General features: G+C 42.7%; 1 protein-coding gene across 1 annotated transcript in view; it reads left to right on the forward strand.

The window, feature by feature from the left end:
- Positions 1-22,104, forward strand: part of TMEM59L (transmembrane protein 59 like) — a 140,174-nt gene that overhangs the window by 102,289 nt on the left and 15,781 nt on the right. Inside the window, exons 4-5 of the mRNA XM_082274975.1 lie at positions 4,066-4,215; positions 7,783-7,891. Coding sequence (XP_082131101.1) covers positions 4,066-4,215; positions 7,783-7,891 — 259 coding nt within the window. The remainder of the gene's footprint in view (positions 1-4,065; positions 4,216-7,782; positions 7,892-22,104) is intronic.

Below are 22,104 nucleotides of genomic sequence, written 5' to 3' on the forward strand. Positions count from 1 at the left end.
GTGGATGGGGAAACCAGGTCAGTTTTTTTACATTTAACCCACCAGTTGAATAAAAATATGCCATATTGTCCCCTCCTGCACTGTGCTGTCAGTGCTCCTGTTGGTCACGGCTGCTTCCATATTTGCTGTTTGATTGGCCGGGCTGCAATGACATCACTAGCAGGCATGTATATCATAACGGCACAGAGAGGTGCTGTAATTGTATGCTGAGCTGAGAGAGAAGCATTTATAACTGAAAAGACCAAGGATTTCTTCTGATCATAAAAATCCTACCTGTCAGCATTATTTTTTCTGCTTTAAAACATTTTGCTAAAGCTTTGTATTGCTTCGACTGAGAAGAAGAGGATACACCCTGAAAACGTGACCTGCAATTGTAACTGATAATGCAACTAAAAAAGAATCACACACAGTGCTGAACTTTGTATAATGTTATTATTTATTTGGAAAAAAGTGCTGAAAATACAGTAGTACTTGTTATACAGGTCCATGTTGGGGGTTCCTTAAAATTGGGTATAACATCTGCTACATTAGTGTTAATTTCAGGGTGGGTGTTTTATGCTACCTACCGTGTTATAGTAATTTTGGTGTAGAGGTTTTAACTAAAGTAATTTGACATCAAAAGAGATTACCAAAGAACTGTTTGCCCACAAATTTCATCCTACTCCTTCAGGTTTTAGAGATCTGTTTCTCTTATCAACTTTTTCTAATTCACACTGAAGAGTGTTGGTTTCCATGAAAGCCAAAAGGGGAAGCTCTGCTTGTTTGCACCCTCCCCACCTCCACTGCCACATTTGCCACTTTGGGGGGGGTGGATGGGTACCTGGTTTTAACAGGTAGCCTCTCCCACTTCCGGGTAAGATCACTGCGGCAATCTATGAGCATTTCAAGCCCCTCCTCCTTCCCCACTGTCTTCTGGAACATACGCAGGTCCCAGAAGATGGCAGGACCAGTCAGAAAGCGCAGCGTGACTTGCGCAGTAGGAAGCCGGCTGTAAAGCCCGAAGGCTTCCTTCCCGGTTTCCCTTACTTACAATGCCGGTGCCTGCACCCGAAGCCGATTCAAGAATCTTCTCAGGGTGCCAACATTGCGGGATCCCTGGATGGGTAAGTGTCCTTATATTAAAAGCAAACAGCTATAGTATTTTTTTTTCCAGAATTGAGCTCCTCTTTAAGGAATAATGATATAGTCATTTTATGCAGTAATCAATAGTCTATTGATCTGTTTGATAAATAGATTCCAGTTGAGGTATTTTCAATCCTATGCTTTTTCAGTCATGGCTTGGTTGTACTAAAAAATAAGAAAATACGCTTAAAAGTGCAGTTGTTGCAAACAGCAACCAAACAGGTTACACCATTTAATTTAAAGGAAAATAGAAAAAAGAATTATAAGTGGTCAATACAGGCAACTCTACTTTTAACCTTATTTTCTTTTCTGCGATGTTAATGAAACAGTCCCTTTGAATAAAAATTGAGGGGGATATATGAAAATTGGAGCAGCAAGAATCTGGAGCGTTTGTGCATGGGAACCAATCAGCTTCTATCTTTCATTTTCAAAACTTACCAAATAAGCTGAAGATAGAAGCTGATTGGTGGTCATGCACAACTGTTCCAGATTCTAGCTGCTCCAGGTTTGGTAAATTCTCCACTGTATCTGGGTTCATTTTTAGATCCCCATTGTAATATACAGTATCTCACAAAAGTGAGTACACCCCTCACATTTTTGTAAATATTTTATTATATCTTTTCATGTGACAACGCTGAAGAAATGACACTTTGCTACAATGTAAAGTAGTGAGTGTACAGCTTGTATAACAGTGTAAATTTGCTGTTCCCTTCAAAATAACTCAACATATAGCCATTAATGTCTAAACCGCTGGCAACAAAAGTGAGTACACCCCTAAGGGAAATGTCAAAATTGGGCCCAATTAGCCATACTACACTGCAGAGTGCATGAGCATCATGGGAAATGTAGTTCCAAAACATCTGGGGTGCCAAGGTTCACCATCACTGGCCTAGGCTATAAGAGGATTGCCAAGACCCTGAAACTGAGCTGCAGCAGGGTGGCCAAGACCATACAGGACACGTTTCACTCAGAACAGGCCTCACCATGGTCAACCAAAGAAGTTGAGTGCATGTGCTCAGTGTCATATCTAGAGGTTGTCCTTGGGAAATAGACGTATGAGTGCTGCCAGCATTGTTGCAGAGGTTGAAGGGGTGGGAGGTCAGCCTGTCAGTGTTTAGACCATACGCTGCACACTGCATCAAACTGGTCTGCATGGCTGTCATCCCAGAAGGAAGCCTCTTCTAAGGATGATGCACAAGAGACCAAGATAAACCTATTTGATTCAGATGGTGTCAAACGTGTGTGATGGCAACAAGGTGAGGAGTACAAAGACAAGTGTGTCTTGTCTACAGTCAAGCATGTTGTTGGGAGTGTCATGATCTGGGACTGCATGAGTGCTGCCGGCACTGGGGAGCTACAGTTCATTGAGGGAACCATGAATGCCAACAAGTACTGTGACATACTAAAGCAGAGCATGATCTCCTTTCTTCGGAGACTGGGCTGCAGGGCAATATTCCCACATGATAACGACCCCAAACACACCTCCAAGACTACCACTGCCTTGCTGAAGAAGCTGAGGGGAAAGATGATGGATTGGCCAAGCATTTCTCCAGACCTAAACCCTATTGAGCATCTGTGGGGCATCCTGAAATGGAAGGTAAAGGAGCGAAAGGTCTCTAATATCCACCAGCTCCCTGATATCATCATGGAGGAGTGGAAAAGGACTCCAGTGGCAACCTGTGAAAGTCTGGTGAACTCCATGCCCAAGAGGGTTAAGGCAGTGCTGGAAACGAATGGCGGCCACACAAAATACTGACACTTTGGGCCCATATTGGACATTTTCACTTAGGGGTGTACTCACTTTTGTTGCCAGTTATACAAGCTGTACACTCACTACTTTACATTGTAGCAAAGTGTCATTTCTTCAGTGTTGTCACATGAAAAGATATAATAAAATATTTACAAAAATGTGAGGGGTGTACTCACTTTTGTGAGATACTGTATGTAATTAGGTAAATGTATTTAATCCTGAACCTTGTTCATTTTTGTCTGCCTATGATCGGACTACATTTTGAAACTGGCATTAAACCACAATAGATTATTAGGTAAGTATTGACAATTATTTTTCAGTAACTAGTTTTTTTGTAGAGTATATGGTATATTGGTACAAATAAATAGGGTCTTGTGTGTAGCAGCTATACAGGGACTGTCATAAGTAGGTGACACTAGTTATGAGAAATAAATCAATTATGAAATTGTATAATATAAAAAGTTGATGTAAAATTACCATAGCAAGATCCAAAGGAAAGGTAGGGCCATACATTCTTCCACTGCTGCTGTGTTAAATATAAAGTTCACATCACATGTTAGGTCTGCAGAGTCTTAAAACATTTTATGCATTAGCACTTAGTCATAAGGCAGCCGAATGCCTTATGACTATGTGCTAATGGGCAAAAACGCATTCGGTGTCTCTGCCTTGTCTTTTTATAGAAGCTTTACAATAAAGACCATTGTAGTGGAATTGTGCAGCTTTTTATTTCTTCTGAATCGTATTTCCTTACTCTTTATACTTCTTGTCTTGAGGATACAACAGGATGTGAGAGGAACTTTCTCCAAAATTAGGTGAAATTCCATGTAATATAGCTATTACTGGAACAAGTGCCCCCACTGAAAGATTTCCCTTCACCTCCTGGCTATGTGACAACCATCATATTTTGGATTTCCCATCAATGTCCCAATTTCAAAGGTTTCCAATACAAGCATAAAAGATAAATCTCTTCATCGTAAACACAAAGAGCAATACAATTCTGACAGGAGTTTTAACTCTTCCCCACACTATCCAAAATCAATGGGAAAAAAATTGGTTTTAGATACACTCTAAAGGGATTCTTGACCACACACTTGCTCAAGAAAGGCGCCTATTCCATGTGTAATGTTACTTTCTGTTTATGTAACAAATTTACTAAAATGTGTTTCACATAGCTTTTTTCTTTATTGATCTAGATGCTGGACTTCCGAATTCCCTCATCTTTTTCCATGTTTGATCTGATCTCTGGGTTTTGCAGCGACCTTGTAAGCTCAGCTCAGAGCTTTATCTCTTCCACTTGGACTTTCTACCTACAGTCTGATGATGGGAAAGTTGTGGTATTTCAGGTGAATGCTGGTACTGTTTCATAAAAATGTTTGAAAGCCTACTCTATAGTTGTTAGTTTTTAATTAAATTCTACGGTTTTTTTTTTTGTTTTTTTATTGGTGTCTTTCAGCAAACACTGTTACATAGTTACATAGTAGGTGAGGTTGAATAAAGACAATAGTCCATCCAGTTCAACCTGTGTAGGTGTGTGTGACTGTAATCATCTAACATAGCCCTCAATCTCCTGATCCTTGAGATGTAAGTCTAAGAGTCTTTTGAAAGTCACCATACTACCCGCAGAAACCACCTCTTGTGGTAGACAATTCCACAATCTTGTAGCCCTAACAGTAAAGAACCCCCCACGTTGCCTGAGGTTAAAACGCTTCTCCTCTAATCGCATTGTATGTCCTCGAGTCCTCATGCAATTCCTTCGAATGAACAGCTTTTCTTCTAAGCTGAGATCCCCATTAAGATATTTATAAATTGCTATCATGTCCCCTCTCAGACGTCTTTTCTCCAGGGAAAATAAATCGAGCGATTGCAGCCGCTCTTCATAGGTAAGGTCCTCCAACCCCCTAATCAGTTTAGTTGCCCTTCTCTGGACTTTCTCCAGCTCCAACACATCCCTCCTGAGGACTGGCGACCAGAACTGGACAGAATACTCCAGATGCGGTCGGACCAGATATTTATAAAGTGGAAGGATTATAGTCTTATCTCTGGAATACATCCCTTTCTTTATGCATGCTAATATTCTGTTGGCTTTGGAAGCTGCCGCTTGGCATTGCATGCTGTTGCCTAATCTATCATCAACTAAGACTCCCAGATCTTTCTCCATTTTTGATTCCCCCAAGGGTTCCCCTCCTAACGTGTATTGTGTTTTTATGTTTTTGGTCCCCAAGTGCAAAACCTTACACTTCTCCACATTAAACCTCATTTGCCATGTCGTTGCCCACTCCGTAATTTTGTCCAGGTCATTCTGTAGGATATCTGCTTCATGCTGTGCAGTTATTGCCCTGGCCAATTTTGTGTCATCTGCAAAAACTGATAACGAACTACTGATCCCTTCCTCAATGCTGTTTATGAATAAATTGAACAAGGTTGGTCCCAGGACTGAGCCCTGGGGCACCCCGCTTACTACCTCAGACCAGTCTGAGTATGCGCTGTTTATTACTACCCTTTGGACACGGCCTTTTAGCCAATTCCGTATCCAAGAGCAAACCCTGCTGTCGATACCTGCAGACCTTATTTTATAAATTAAGCGCTTGTGGGGAACTGTATCAAACGCCTTAGCGAAATCCAAGTACACCACATCCACTGGTCTCCCCCTATCTAGCTCACAGCTCACTTCCTCGTAGAATGCTAAGAGATTGGTTTGACAAGATCGCCCATTTGTAAACCCGTGCTGGTTACTACTGATGATGTTGTTGTCTTTAGCATACTCTACGATATAGTCCCTTATCATCCCCTCCAAAAGTTTACATATTATTGATGTCAGACTGACAGGCCTATAATTTCCCGGGATATGTCTCTGGCCCTTTTTGAATATCGGAATCACGTTAGCCTTCCTCCAATCCCCTGGTACATCTCCTGTCCTAATACTGTCAGCAAAGATCAGGAACAGTGGTCTAGATATAACCATACTGAGTTCCTTGAGCACTCTCGGATGTACGCCATCCGGGCCTGGTGATTTGTTTGTGTTAAGTTTATCCAGTCTTTCCCTGATTTCCCCCTCTGTTAGCCATAGTGGCAAGTCCTGTGTATTACTACTAACCATACAGTCATGGTCAGTGTACCCTTCCTTTTCCTGACGAGAAAAAAGAATTCAGCACGGTTGCTTTTTCAGTGTCCTCTGTAACCATCCTCCCATCATCGCTAATTATGTGTGCAATATGCTCTGCCCTAGTATTTTTGCTGTTGATATATTTAAAGAATTTCTTTGGGTTTTTTTTACTATCCTCCGCTATTTGTCTCTCAAAGTTGATTTTAGCCATCTTGATTTCGTGTTTACACTTCTTATTTTCCTCCTTGTATTGCTGGAAGGCCGATACGGTGCCCTCTGATTTATATTTCTTGAAGGCCAATTTTTTTCCCCTAATAAGTTTTTTAACGCTACGGTTTAGCCAGCCAGGTTTGGCTTTGTCTCTTCTTTTATTCCCCATAGGAATGCACTGCAAGATGCCTTTGCTTAATATTGTTCTAAAGCATTCCCATTTTTCCTCTGTGGTCAGTGATCCCAGGGTTTGGTCCCAGTTTACCCTTTCCATCAATGAGTACAATTTTGGAAAGTCTGCCCTTCTGAAGTTTAGGGTTCTTATGTTCCCCACTTGCCTTTTTATATTGTTATTTATACTAAATGTGATCATCCTGTGATCGCTAGAGCCCAGGTTGCCCTGGACTCCTACCTCCGAGATTATGTCTGGGTCATTAGTGATCAATAGATCCAGGATAGCATTCTCTCTAGTAGGGGAATCCACCAACTGCGACATGTAGTTATCCTGTAAGGTTTCCGTGAATAGCCGGGCCTTATGCGAGTGTGCAGTCCCCTCTTCCCAGTCAATGTCGGGATAATTGAAGTCCCCCAATATGATGACTGATCCTAGTTTTGCCGCTTTACCTATTAGTGCTAAAAATTCCAGCTCTACCTCCTCCCCTTGGTTAGGTGGCCTATAGCAAACCCCCACAACTACTTTTCCCTTATCTTCTTCCCTATCGAGTTCAACCCACACAGATTCTAAATCCATGCTCATCCCATCCGTAATGTCACTCCTTTCTAGCACCTTTATATTGTTCTTGACATAGAGACATACCCCTCCCCCTCTTTTACCAACCCTGTCCTTCCGGTACACCGAATACCCTTGGATATTGGCCAGCCAGTCATGTGAGGGGTCGAACCAAGTCTCCGTTATTCCCACAAGGTCTATGTCCTCCTCATGTACTAACATGTCCAACTGTGTTAAAACTAATTTAATTAATGTTTATGAAAAAGGTCCAAGTTAAATTTTACACAGTGGGACCAATTTACCAAAGGTGAAGAAAATATTCTCTTAAATTATCTTTTTTTTTTTCACAATAAACATTCATTGAAAATTAGAATGAATACATACAAGGTATAGAATGATAAAAAAACAACAGAAAAAGGTAAAAAATTAAATTAAAGGGGGTGATAACATGTACATTACTATATATAGTGTTTGGCAAGTATCCAGCGTGGATACAATGACATACATAGCATTTTATCCATTCATGTACAAGAAAAGAATTAACTTTTTATAATTTACATAGCTAAAAAAATACAAAAACATAATCTGAAGCCCAAAAAAAAGAGTAAGCAAAGTATTTACTCAGATCAAATGGCATTTGTCCATTAGTCAGTCAAATGCCTTTTTTAAAAAAAAAAAAAAAAAAAAAAGAAAAACGTTATAAATTGGATTTCAGCTAAGTCCTATTTTCTCTAACCATTTTCTACCTAATTTACTTTTTTAGCAAACCTTTATTTTAATTTCTGATTATCATGACAGTCAACGTATATCAATTTATCCTAATTCCTGATTATCATGACAGTCAACGTATATTAATTTATCTTTCAGTCTCAGCCAGAAGTGGAATACCCAGTGCTAGAGCTTCAAGCTCCAAGATCAGAGGTCACTGATAAATCAGGAAGAAAGCCAAATCTTAATTCCCTGAAGCCAAACACAGGTATAGTATAACACACCAGATGTATTAAGTCAGCGCCAAAGTAGTATAAGGCAGTGGGTAAGCATACAAACTAAAAAACAATCTATAAAACAACATAAAACGCAGCCCCTAAAAATAATAAGGATCTCAAAGTGATATAACATAAATAAATTACAACTAGTGGTTTTGATAGTGGAAAAATTAAAGTGAGAAAAATATATATAACAAATAACTTAACCCTCCTCTTGTGTTAGGGTCAAAACTGACCCGTTTTCAGGTTTTGAATGTCTATAAGTATCACATAAATTTGTTTATTGCATCAAGATTTTTTTACTTTGTCAGGAACCTCTATTTAAACAATGTAATAGAAAAATAATCCTTTTCACTAAATTATAAAATACTGTGGTGAAAATTAAGACGTTCATGGTGTTAGGGTCGATTCTGACCCAGTTATAATATAGGATTTTAGGACACTAATAAGTGCCAAAACTGAAATCATAAACACTCTCTCTGCTTAGTAACACTGACAGCCAATCCCCTCTCAACCCTGTGAGCTGTAGTTAGGGAGGGGCCTATCTCTTTTCCTGCTTGTCTGCTTCTCTAAATAAAGTGAAGAAACATAGGACAAATTCATTTCAGAGTTGCTGACTTTATTTTACCATTTTTTAAATTTGACAATGAGAGGTATGCTATCAAAAGAAAGGTCTAGGGGTCACACCAAAAATATTAAAACCAATCTTTTCAAGGATAAAGAAGCCTAACAAGGTAACCAAGAGGTAAGAAACAATTTGTAGACAAAAATTGCCGTGTAAGATAGGCCCTTACCCCTGTTGAAGATTAGTGAAAAACATTGGGATAGAAAAAGGCGGGGCTTTGCGGGCCAGTGGGAGTAGAAGGATCAGAACCAAAACCAATTGTAAAATCAAAAATACATTTTATTATTATAGCAAGTAAAAAACAAGCATGGATTACCATGCATGTATGATAGAAACAAAATAACATACAAAATTGTTAAAATCAAATTCTAACATCACTGTTTGTATAGAAACATATCCCACAAGGGATTAGAGCAAAAAACAAAGCCTGTGTAGGTGGATGATGGGTCTCAAGCTGGATTCGGTCACGGTAGGTCCCCAGCAAGCCGACGCGTTTCGCTTAAGGCTTCCTCAGGGCCTGAGAGACCATAACAGACCGATGTTTCTATGAGTAACATAAATACAAGTAATTACATTTCAGTTTACATGTTTAATAATATAACATACATCATGCTGCTGAATATTTTTATATTTGGCTCAAGTTTTGTACTGACCCTTTTTGAACAGTGACTTGTGTTAGGCGACAGGGCTATAGCGATGCATAGGCTGTTCGGAAGATAATACCTCCGTATTCACCATACATAATCTATATAGGCATCAAAAAGAAATCTCTTGCATAAAATCCGATATATTAGGTCCCAACTGTGTCATCAAGATCAAGGCTGTGAATCAAAGTATCAAATTTGGTAAGAAACAAATTTGATGATAAATAATTATTCAGAGGGTATTTTATGGCTGATTTAAAACACGGGTCAAAACTGACCCTAACATCATGGATAGTAACGGAATTCTAACATAAGAGGAGGGTTAAAACAGTCCATGCAGAAAGTCAGGGAACCAACCACCACTTGTGAATAAGGGCAATACTGCCCTCACCAGATTCCCAGCTGCTTGTACAGCTTACAGCGCATTTCTATCTAACATGGGCTCTCCTGTATGGACCTACAGCTCCATCCACACTTATGGGACATCTTGATGGTAACAACACATACAGTGGGTACGGAAAGTATTCAGACCCCCTTAAATTTTTCACTCTTTGTTATATTGCAGCCATTTGCTAAAATCATTTAAGTTCATTCTTCTTCCTCATGAATGTACACATAGCACCCCATACTGACAGAAAAACACAGAATTGTTGACATTGTTGCAGATTTATTAAAAAAGAAAAACTGAAATATCACATGGTCCTAAGTATTCAGACCCTTTGCTCAGTATTTAGTAGAAGCCCCCCTTTTGATCTAATACAGCCAGGAGTCTTTTTGGGAAAGATGCAACAAGTCTTTAAACCTGGATTTGGGGATCCTCTGCCATTCCTCCTTGCAGATCCTCTCCAGTTCTGTCAGGTTGGATGGTAAACGTTGGTGGACAGCCATTTTTAGGTCTCTCCAGAGATGCTCAATTGGGTTTAAGTCAGGGCTCTGGCTGGGCCATTCAAGAACAGTCACGGAGTTGTTGTGAAGCCACTCCTTCGTTATTTTAGCTGTGTGCTTAGGGTCATTGTCTTGTTGGAAGGTAAACCTTCGGCCCAGTCGGAGGTCCAGAGCACTCTGGAGAAGGTTTTTGTCCAGGATATCCCTGTACTTGGCCACATTCATCTTTCCCTCGATTGCAACCAGTCGTCCTGTCCCTGCAGCTGAAAAACACCCCCACAGCATGATGCTGCCACCACCATGCTTCACTGTTGGGACTGTATTGGACAGGTGATGAGCAGTGCCTGGTTTTCTCCACACATACCGCTTAGAATTAAGGCCAAAAAGTTCTATTTTGGTCTCATCAGACCAGAGAATCTTATTTCTCACCATCTTGGAGTCCTTCAGGTGTTTTTTTAGCAAACTCCATGTGGGCTATCATGTGTCTTACACTGAGGAGAGGCTTCCATCGGGCCACTCTGCCATAAAGCCCCGACTGGTGGAGGGCTGCAGTGATGGTTGACTTTCTACAACTTTCTCCCATCTCCTGACTGCATCTCTGGAGCTCAGCCACAGTGATCTTTGGGTTCTTCTTTACCTCTCTCACCAAGGCTCTTCTCCCCCGATAGCTCAGTTTGGCCGGACAGCCAGCTCTAGGAAGGGTTCTGGTCATCCCAAACTTCTTCCATTTGAGGATTATGGAGGCCACTGTGCTCTTAGGAACCTTAAGTGCAGAAGAAATCTTTTTGTAACCTTGCCACAATTCTGTCTCTGTGCTCTTCAGGCAGTTCCTTTGACCTCATGATTCTCATTTGCTCTGACATGCATTGTGATCTGGAAGGTCTTATATAGACAGGTGTGTTACATAGTTACATAGTTACATAGTAGGTGAGGTTGAATAAAGACAATAGTCCATCCAGTTCAACCTGTGTAGGTGTGTGTGACTGTAATCATCTAACATAGCCCTCAATCTCCTGATCCTTGAGATGTAAGTCTAAGAGTCTTTTGAAAGTCACCATACTACCCGCAGAAACCACCTCTTGTGGTAGACAATTCCACAATCTTGTAGCCCTAACAGTAAAGAACCCCCCACGTTGCCTGAGGTTAAAACGCTTCTCCTCTAATCGCATTGTATGTCCTCGAGTCCTCATGCAATTCCTTCGAATGAACAGCTTTTCTTCTAAGCTGAGATCCCCATTAAGATATTTATAAATTGCTATCATGTCCCCTCTCAGACGTCTTTTCTCCAGGGAAAATAAATCGAGCGATTGCAGCCGCTCTTCATAGGTAAGGTCCTCCAACCCCCTAATCAGTTTAGTTGCCCTTCTCTGGACTTTCTCCAGCTCCAACACATCCCTCCTGAGGACTGGCGACCAGAACTGGACAGAATACTCCAGATGCGGTCGGACCAGAGTTTTATAAAGTGGAAGGATTATAGTCTTATCTCTGGAATACATCCCTTTCTTTATGCATGCTAATATTCTGTTGGCTTTGGAAGCTGCCGCTTGGCATTGCATGCTGTTGCCTAATCTATCATCAACTAAGACTCCCAGATCCTTCTCCATTTTTGATTCCCCCAAGGGTTCCCCTCCTAACGTGTATTGTGTTTTTATGTTTTTGGTCCCCAAGTGCAAAACCTTACACTTCTCCACATTAAACCTCATTTGCCATGTCGTTGCCCACTCCGTAATTTTGTCCAGGTCATTCTGTAGGATATCTGCTTCATGCTGTGCAGTTATTGCCCTGGCCAATTTTGTGTCATCTGCAAAAACTGATAACGAACTACTGATCCCGTCCTCAATGCTGTTTATGAATAAATTGAACAAGGTTGGTCCCAGGACTGAGCCCTGGGGCACCCCGCTTACTACCTCAGACCAGTCTGAGTATGCGCTGTTTATTACTACCCTTTGGACACGGCCTTTTAGCCAATTCCGTATCCAAGAGCAAACCCTGCTGTCGATACCTGCAGACCTTATTTTATAAATTAAGCGCTTGTGGGGAACTGTATCAAACGCCTTAGCGAAATCCAAGTACACCACATCCACTGGTCTCCCCCTATCTAGCTCACAGCTCACTTCCTCGTAGAATGCTAAGAGATTGGTTTGACAAGATCGCCCATTTGTAAACCCGTGCTGGTTACTACTGATGATGTTGTTATCTTTAGCATACTCTACGATATAGTCCCTTATCATCCCCTCCAAAAGTTTACATATTATTGATGTCAGACTGACAGGCCTATAATTTCCCGGGATATGTCTCTGGCCCTTTTTGAATATCGGAATCACGTTAGCCTTCCTCCAATCCCCTGGTACATCTCCTGTCCTAATACTGTCAGCAAAGATCAGGAACAGTGGTCTAGATATAACCATACTGAGTTCCTTGAGCACTCTCGGATGTACGCCATCCGGGCCTGGTGATTTGTTTGTGTTAAGTTTATCCAGTCTTTCCCTGATTTCCCCCTCTGTTAGCCATAGTGGCAAGTCCTGTGTATTACTACTAACCATACAGTCATGGTCAGTGTACCCTTCCTTTTCCTGCGTAAAGACTGACGAGAAAAAAGAATTCAGCACGGTTGCTTTTTCAGTGTCCTCTGTAACCATCCTCCCATCATCGCTAATTATGTGTGCAATATGCTCTGCCCTAGTTTTTTTGCTGTTGATATATTTAAAGAATTTCTTTGGGTTTTTTTTACTATCCTCCGCTATTTGTCTCTCAAAGTTGATTTTAGCCATCTTGATTTCGTGTTTACACTTCTTATTTTCCTCCTTGTATTGCTGGAAGGCCGATACAGTGCCCTCTGATTTATATTTCTTGAAGGCCAATTTTTTTTTTCCCCTAATAAGTTTTTTAACGCTACGGTTTAGCCAGCCAGGTTTGGCTTTGTCTCTTCTAAATTTATTCCCCATAGGAATGCACTGCAAGATGCCTTTGCTTAATATTGTTCTAAAGCATTCCCATTTTTCCTCTGTGGTCAGTGATCCCAGGGTTTGGTCCCAGTTTACCCTTTCCATCAATGAGTACAATTTTGGAAAGTCTGCCCTTCTGAAGTTTAGGGTTCTTATGTTCCCCACTTGCCTTTTTATATTGTTATTTATACTAAATGTGATCATCCTGTGATCGCTAGAGCCCAGGTTGTCCTGGACTCCTACCTCCGAGATTATGTCTGGGTCATTAGTGATCAATAGATCCAGGATAGCATTCTCTCTAGTAGGGGAATCCACCAACTGCGACATGTAGTTATCCTGTAAGGTTTCCGTGAATAGCCGGGCCTTATGCGAGTGTGCAGTCCCCTCTTCCCAGTCAATGTCGGGATAATTGAAGTCCCCCAATATGATGACTGATCCTAGTTTTGCCGCTTTACCTATTAGTGCTAAAAATTCCAGCTCTACCTCCTCCCCTTGGTTAGGTGGCCTATAGCAAACCCCCACAACTACTTTTCCCTTATCTTCTTCCCTATCGAGTTCAACCCACACAGATTCTAAATCCATGCTCATCCCATCCGTAATGTCACTCCTTTCTAGCACCTTTATATTGTTCTTGACATAGAGACATACCCCTCCCCCTCTTTTACCAACCCTGTCCTTCCGGTACACCGAATACCCTTGGATATTGGCCAGCCAGTCATGTGAGGGGTCGAACCAAGTCTCCGTTATTCCCACAAGGTCTATGTCCTCCTCATGTACTAACATGTCCAACTCATCCATCTTATTAGCTAGGCTCCTGGCATTAGCATATACCCCTCTTAGTTTTACGGAAGTTAAACGTGATTGGCGGTTTTGTTTATTTCTGTTTGGTCTGCTGTTCTCCCGCACAGACCCGCCAATTGATGTTGTTGACCTACTGTCGCTATTGACCCTACAACTGCCTTCAGTCCTCTGCTCCCTCCTGACTGATTCTATTTCTGAGCCCTCCCCCCCGTCTCCTAGTTTAAAAGCCCCTCCAACTCGGTGGCCATCTTTCTCCCCAAAAGAGCTGTACCGTCCCCATTAAGGTGCAGCCCATCCTTACTAAAGAGCCGGTAGCCGACTGAGAAGTCAGCCCAGTTCTCCAGGAACCCAAACCCCTCCTTCCTACACCAATTCCTCAGCCACTTGTTAACTTCCCTAAGCTCCTTCTGCCTCTCCTGTGTGGCTCGAGGTACAGGCAGTATTTCAGAGAAAACCACCTTGGAGGTCCTTTTCCTCAATCTATTACCTAAGTCCCTGAAATCGTTCTTAAGGATCCTCCACCTACCTTTAACTTTGTCATTAGTGCCCACGTGCACCATGACCGCTGGGTCATCCCCAGCCCCGCCCAACAATCTGTCTGCCAGATCTGCGATGTGCCGAACTCGGGCGCCCGGTAAACAACAAACTGTTCGGTTCACGAGATCTTTTTTACAGATTTCCCTCTCTGTCCTCTTGATAATTGAGTCCCCAACTACCACAACCTTTCTAACCTTTCCTGAGTTACGGCCCCCCTTCTTCCTGGAGCCGTCCCTCCCCTGGCAGCTGGGGGAGGGCGCATGCTCCAGCTCTGCCACCCCTGAGTTGATATCCCCCTCAACCTGCAACTCGGCAAACATGTTAGGGTGTACCAACTCAGGACTGGCCTCCCTGACTCTCCTCCCCCTAACATTCCTAACAGTCACCCAGCTGCGTACCTCTGCTGCTTGCGTCTCCTCTATTCCTTCCTCCTCTATGCTGACCCCTGCCAGCGCCTGATGGGTAAAGTCCAAGCTCCTTTCCAGGTTGTAGATGCCACGCAGTCTTGTCACTGTGTTCTCTAGATCCACGATGTGGGCTTCCAGAGCAACAAGTCGCTCACATCTTGCACAGCAGTATTCGTCCTCGATTGTTTCATCAAGGAACGCATACATGCCGCAAGAAGTGCACTGAGTGGCATCCCCAATCCTGTCGGACATTATTACCCTCTACTCTATGGGGATAATGTTAACGACCTGCTCTTCCTTACCTACACTACCTCTAACTTCCCTGGTACAAAACCTGGGGTACCCACCAGTCGCTAATACCCTCACCAGTCACTAGATACTCACCAGTCGCAAGGATCCTCACCAGTCGCAATGATCCTCACCAGTCGCAAGATACTCACCAGTCGCAAGATACTCACCAGTCGCAAGATACTCACCAGTCGCAAGATACTCACCAGTCGCAAAGATACTCACCAGTCGCAAGCAACTTCACCAGTCGCAAGGATACTCACCAGTCGCAAGGATACTCACCAGTCGCAAGGATACTCACCAGTCGCAAGGATACTTCGCCAGTCGCAAGGATACTCACCAGTCGCAAGGATACTCACCAGTCACAAGGATACTCACCAGTCACAAGGATACTCACCAGTCGCAAGGATACTCACCAGTCGCAAAGATACTCACCAGTCACAAGGACACTCACCAGTCGCAAAGATACTTCCAGTCGCAAGGATACTCACCAGTCGCAAGCTACTTCACCAGTCGCAAGGATACTCACCAGTGCAAGGATATTCACCAGTTGCAAGGATACTCACCAGTTGCAAGGATACTCACCCGTCACAAGGTACTCACCAGTCGCAAGGATACTCACCAGTCGCAAAGATACTCACCAGTCGCAAGGATACTCACCAGTCGCAAAGATACTCACCAGTCGCAAAGATACTCACCAGTCGCAAAGATACTCACCGGTCGCAAGGACACTCACCGGTCGCAAAGATACTCACCGGTCGCAAAGATACTCACCAGTCGCAAAGATACTCACCAGTCGCAAAGATACTCACCAGTCGCAAAGATACTCACCAGTCGCAAGGATACTCACCTGTCGCAAGGATACTCACCAGTCGCAAGGACACTCACCAGTCGCAAAGATACTCACCAGTCGCAAGGACACTCACCAGTCGCAAAGATACTCACCAGTCGCAAGGATACTCACCAGTCGCAAGGATACTCACCAGTCGCAAAGATACTCACCAGTCGCAAAGATACTCACCAGTCGCAAGGATACTCACCAGTCGCAAGGACACTCACCAGTCGCAAAGATACTCACCAGTCGCAAAGATACTCACCAGTCGCAAAGATACTCACCAGTCGCAAGGATACTCACCTGTCGCAAGGATACTCACCAGTCGCAAGGACACTCACCAGTTGCAAAGATACTCACCAGTCGCAAAAGATACTCACCAGTCGCAAGGATACTCACCTGTCGCAAGTATACTCACCAGTCGCAAGGACACTCACCAGTCGCAAAGATACTCACCAGTCGCAAGGACACTCACCAGTCGCAAAGATACTCACCAGTCGCAAGGATACTCACCAGTCGCAAGGATACTCACCTGTCGCAAGGATACTCACCTGTCGCAAGGATACTCACCAGTCGCAAAGATACTCACCAGTCGCAAAGATACTCACCAGTCACAAGATACTCACCAGTCGCAAGGATACTCACCAGTCGCAAAGATACTCACCAGACGCAAGGATACTCACCAGTCGCAAGGATACTTACCAGACTTCCCAGGTACTCAGTTGCAGAGACAGTCACACAGCAGTCAGTCGCAGTACAGACAAACAGCTATTGATTTCTTACAGAGTACAGTCACACAGCTTTCCCCCTGTTTGCAGCTGCTGCTCTACTCACAGCTGCTGACACACACACACACACTGGGACGGATGTCTCCTCCTCCTCACTGGGCACGGACGGTCCTCCTCCTCTTCTTCCAGGCACTAAGGAAGGCGGGTTCTGACCTCCGCCGCCGCCGCCGCCGCTCTCTGCCTCGGCTCCCGTCCTCCACCTCCGCTCAGTTGCTGGTCCCTGCACGGTGCACCCGCACCCCTTGTGCGGCTTCCCCCGCACGTGTCCCCGCAGCTCCTCTTCCTTCCTTCCTCCTCTCTCCCTTTGCCGCACGAACCGCACGAACCCTCACTTCCGGTTCCGGTTCTATGTGATGCACCAACACAATGGATGCATTCCTAATCAAGTCCAATCAGTATAATTAAACACAGCTGGACTCAAATGAAGGTGTAGAACCATCTCAAGGATGATCATAAGAAATGGAAAGCACCTGAGTTAAATATATGAGTGTCACAGCAAAGGGTCTGAATACTTAGGACCATGTGATATTTCAGTTTTTCTTTTTTAATAAATCTGCAACAATGTCCACAATTCTGTGTTTTTCCATCAATATTGGGAGCTGTGTGTACATTCATGAGGAAGAAGAATGAACTTAAATGATTTTAGCAAATGGCTGCAATATAACAAAGAGTGAAAAATTTAAGGGGGTCTGAATACTTTCCGTACCCACTGTATCCCCTATGGAGGCCGAACCACATGCGCCGCCACTAAGTAAGAAAGAACACTCACCACAATGAGCCAGACATCAAAGGTACCATATATAGTGTAGTATTTTTATTTTCCAATTTTTTTGGACAAGAATTTGAAGTAAAAACGTGTATCCAGATGCCAAAGAAGTGAAAACAAATCACAGTGCACTTACAGAAATGGCTGCCAGCTCTGGGATCGGAAGTGGCAGCGTTGGTCAGCACGTAGCTACGCCCTGACGTGCTGATAACACGCTTCGGGACCGGAAGTGGTGGCCATTTCTGTAAGTGCTCTGTGATTTGTGTTCACTTCTTTGTCAAAGCGTAGCTATGTGCTGATGTCACGCCGCTCCTTCCAGTCCCGGAGCTGGCGGTCATTTCTGTATGTGCACTGTGATTTGTTTTTACTTCTTTGCCATCTGGGTGCATGCTTTTAATTCTAAGGCCCCTTTCATATGGGTCAGATGCTAGCAGTGGATCTCTCCGCTGATCCCTGCTAAGCAGGCGGATAACAGGTCCATATCCACTCTATAGAGACCACATACCACTCCAGGTGGAAATTCCTTCAATAATCCTCACAGTACCAGCACAGGTGCAGGGTGCAGGCTCAATGACCAAGCCATATAGAAGAAAGAGTATGTCTGGATAGCCGCACTCCAATGCAAATCTTTATTGAAAAGAGGATACAAATGCCACAGCATACAGAGGTACGGATCAAAGACAGCTGAGGCGTTTTACACTACTAACAGAGCTTAATCATAGCTATGATTAAGCACTGTTAGTGTGAAACGCATCAGCTGTCAATGAAGGGTCTGATCGGGCCCACCTAAAAAACTGACAGACGGACCCAATCAGTTCATCAGTGTGAAAGATGCCTGTGTCTTATCCATGTAAATCCAGATAAAAATGTGCTGTAAAAATGTGCTGTAAGCCACATTAGCACCTGGGAATCTGGTGAGTGCGTATTATCCTCATTCACAAGTGGTGGTGGATATTTCAGACGGTAATACTACTCACGGATTGATTCATTGGAATTTCTGCATGGACTGTTTTTACTCATTTTTTATATATATTTATTGCTCACTTGAATTTTTTCCGCTATTGCAATCACTAGTGGTAATTAATTTATATTAAATCATTTTGAGATCCTATTTATTTTTAGGCCTTGCCCTTTATGTTGTTTTACACATAGTATAAATTAAACTTGATAAGTATTTGAGTACCGGGGGATCAGGGGATCAGAGACACGGCGGGTCCTGCTAATGCCATTGTGCCGCCCGTCTCCTCCCCTCTAATTGCCCTATATGCTCCATTACTTGCCCCATAAGTTTTGTAACCTGCATTATTGTGTTATGTTCCCTCTTACTTTTCTCGCCCCTGCATGGGTAATCCGCAATTTTGTTTATCACGTGCTGTACGGCTTTAGGGTGAACCTTATGCACTTAGTTGGTTTTTGTTGTTGTTTGGTTGGTGTGTAAAAGCAAATAAAAAGATTTAAAAAAAAAAAACTTGATAAGTTTTAATAGCAAGAAGATTATTTTGATCTACATATGTACAGTATCTTACAAAAGTGAGTACACCCCTCAAATTTTTGTAAATATTTTATTATATCTTTTCATGTGACAACACTGAAGAAATGACACGTTGCTACAATGCAAAGTAGCGAGTAGACAGCTTGTATAAGGGCTCTTTCACACGGGCGTTCCTTTTTTTTTGCCCGATCAGGTCCTTTTTTTTTTTTTGTAACGGACCCGGATGACACTTGTATCATCCGGTCCGTATGTCCGTTTTTCATCCCATCCGTTTGCGGATGAAAAACTGACATAATGCATGTCTATGTAAATACGGATGTCTGCGGATGACACCACTGACATCCGTTTTTGCTTCAGTTCCGTTTTTTGAAAGGAAGAAAAAATAGGGTTCTCCTCCGTTCAAAAAAACTGAACTGAACTGAACTGAACTGACAAAAAACGGATGTCAGAGGATGATCATCCGATGACATCCGTATTTACATAGAGATACATTATGTCCGTTTTTCATCCGCAAACGGATGGGATGAAAAACGGACATACGGAACGCCCGTGTGAAAGAGCCCTAACAGTGTAAATTTGTTGTCCCATCAAAATAACTCACACAGCCATTAATGTCTAAACCACTGGCAACAAAAGTGAGTACACCGCTAAGTGGAAATGTCAAAATTGGGCCCAAAGTGTCAATATTTTGTGTGGCCACCATAATTTTCCAGCACTCCCTCACACTCTTGGGCATTGAGTTCACCAGAGCTTCACAGGTTGTCACTTGAGTCCACCTCTCCATGACGACATTACGGAGCTGATGGATCAATTTCCATTTGAGGATGCCCCACAGATGCTCAATAGGGTTTAGGTCCGAAGACATGTTTGGCCAGTCCATCATCTTTATCCTCAGCTTCTTTAGCAAGGCAGTGCTCGTCTTGGAGGTGTGTTTGTGGTCATTATAATGTTGGAATACCGCCCTGCGGCCCAGTCTCCGAATGGAGGGGATCATGCTCTGCTTCAGTATGTCACAGTACGTGTTGGCATTCATGGTTCCCTCAATAAAATGAAGCTCCCCAGTGACGGAAGAACTAATGCAGCCCCAGACCATGACACTCCCAGCACCATGCTTGACTGCAGGCAAGACACACTTGTCTTTGTATTTCTCACCTGGTTGCCGCCACACGCTTGACACCATCTGAACCAAATAAGTTTATCTTGGTCTCATCAGACCACAGGACATGGTTCCAGTAATCCATGCCCTTAGTCTACTTGACTTCAGCAAACTGTTTGCGGGCTTTCTTGTGCATCATCTTTAGAAGAGGCTTCCTTCTGGGACTACAGCCATACAGACCAATTTGATTCAGTGTGCGGTGTATAATCTGAGCACTGACAGGCTTACCCCCCACCCCTTCAACCTCTGCAGCAATGCTGGCAGGACTCATATGTCTTTATCACAAAGACAACCTCCAGATGAGACACTGAGCACGTGCATTCAACTTCTTTGGTCAACCAAGGCAAGGCCTGTTCTGAGTGGAACCTGTCCTGTTAAACCGCTGTATGGTTTTGGCCAATGTGCTGCAGCTCAGTTTCAGGATCTTGGCAAACTTCTTATAGCCTAAGTCATCTATATGTGGAGCAACAATTCTTTTTTTCAGATCCTCAGAGAGTTCTTTGCCATGAGGTGCCATTTTGAACTTCCAGTGACCAGTATAAGAGAGTGAGAGCGATAACACCAATTTAACACTCCTGCTTCCCATTTACACCTGAGACCTTGTAACACTAACGAGTCACATGACACTGGGGAGGGAAAATGGCTAATTAGGCCCAATTGGGAAATGTTCACTTAAGGGTTTACTCATTTTTGTTGACAGCGGTTTAGACATTAATGGCTGTGTGTTGAGTTACTTTGAGGGGACAGCAAATTTACACTGTTATTCAAGCTGTACACTCACTACTTTACATTGTAGCAAAGTGTAATTTCTTCAGTGTTGTCACGTGAAAAGATATAATACAATATTTACAAAAATGTGAGGGGTGTACTCACTTTTGTGAGATACCGTATGTAGCTTTCATCATGCCTTTAATCCAAAGCAGTAATGTAAGGAGAATAAGGCCAAAAACCAAGAAGTATGGGAATGGATTATAGGAAGTTAATGTGTTGTTTACCCTTACATTTGTGAGGCCCTTGTAAAAGTCTTTGAATGAAGAATTGTGTCAAGTGGAGGTAGCTACATCCCACAGAACCAGGATTGTTTAACAATGTTGTTATTGGTATTTTTAGTGCTGTGGGGACTTGGTAAGTGTGAGATGAATATCTGAACTTGTTTTTCTATACTCTTTTAAAAAGATCAATTTACACTATGAGGTTTTCTGCATTTGTATCTCCTATTGGAGTGTATACCCAGCGTGACTAAATCTGAGTAAGCAATGAGCATGCAACGTGTCCAGAAAGCCGTTAATTTTCTGTAATGGTAAGGTATCAGTTAGGGATCTGATCTGTCCGCCACAATGTCATAGTCCCGATAATAATCACTGATCGCCGCCATTACTAATAAAAAAAGTAAAAAGTCCAAACGCTATAACTTTTGCGCAAACCAATTATTATACGCTTTTTCTGATTTTTTTATAACCAAAGTGTAGCAGAGTACAAATTGGCCTAAACTGATAAAATAAGGAAAGAGCATTGCTGGATACCAGCCATTGCAACGAAGTTAGAGCAGCACATGCTTGTTTTCTTTTCTGTAATAGGGAGGTAATGTAAATGGTGAGGTCCTGGCTGATTTGAGGATCACTGTGAGGATCTAAGTATTTTGTGGGAAGCATAACACACAGAATGTTTAATGGGTGTTTATAAGATACCAGAGGACTGAATGAATTGATTACACAATTTTTTGAAACTTGGATATGTAAATGTTTGCTGAGCTTAACATTATATTGTTTGTTCTGGCACATTAGAGTTTGTTGGATTGTAATATTATTCTGATCATCTACAGAGGTAGTTTCACTTGTAATGTTGCAGATATTTAGTTAATAAACTTGCATCTGTGCTGTTCTTTTTGAGATACAGCTCTTCAAAAATCCTGATGCCAGCATAATAGTACCCCCAGCTGACTGTACTTTCTGCTAGTTGCCAAAAGGGTGGCTCTAAAAAACTTCTATTGCAGTAATTAATATCATTAAACGGGCAAAATGTCATCCAAAAAATCTG

This window comes from Pelophylax lessonae (genome assembly GCF_965119305.1).
Source record: "Pelophylax lessonae genome assembly, chromosome: 1".
NCBI classification, from domain to species: Eukaryota; Metazoa; Chordata; class Amphibia; order Anura; family Ranidae; genus Pelophylax; species Pelophylax lessonae.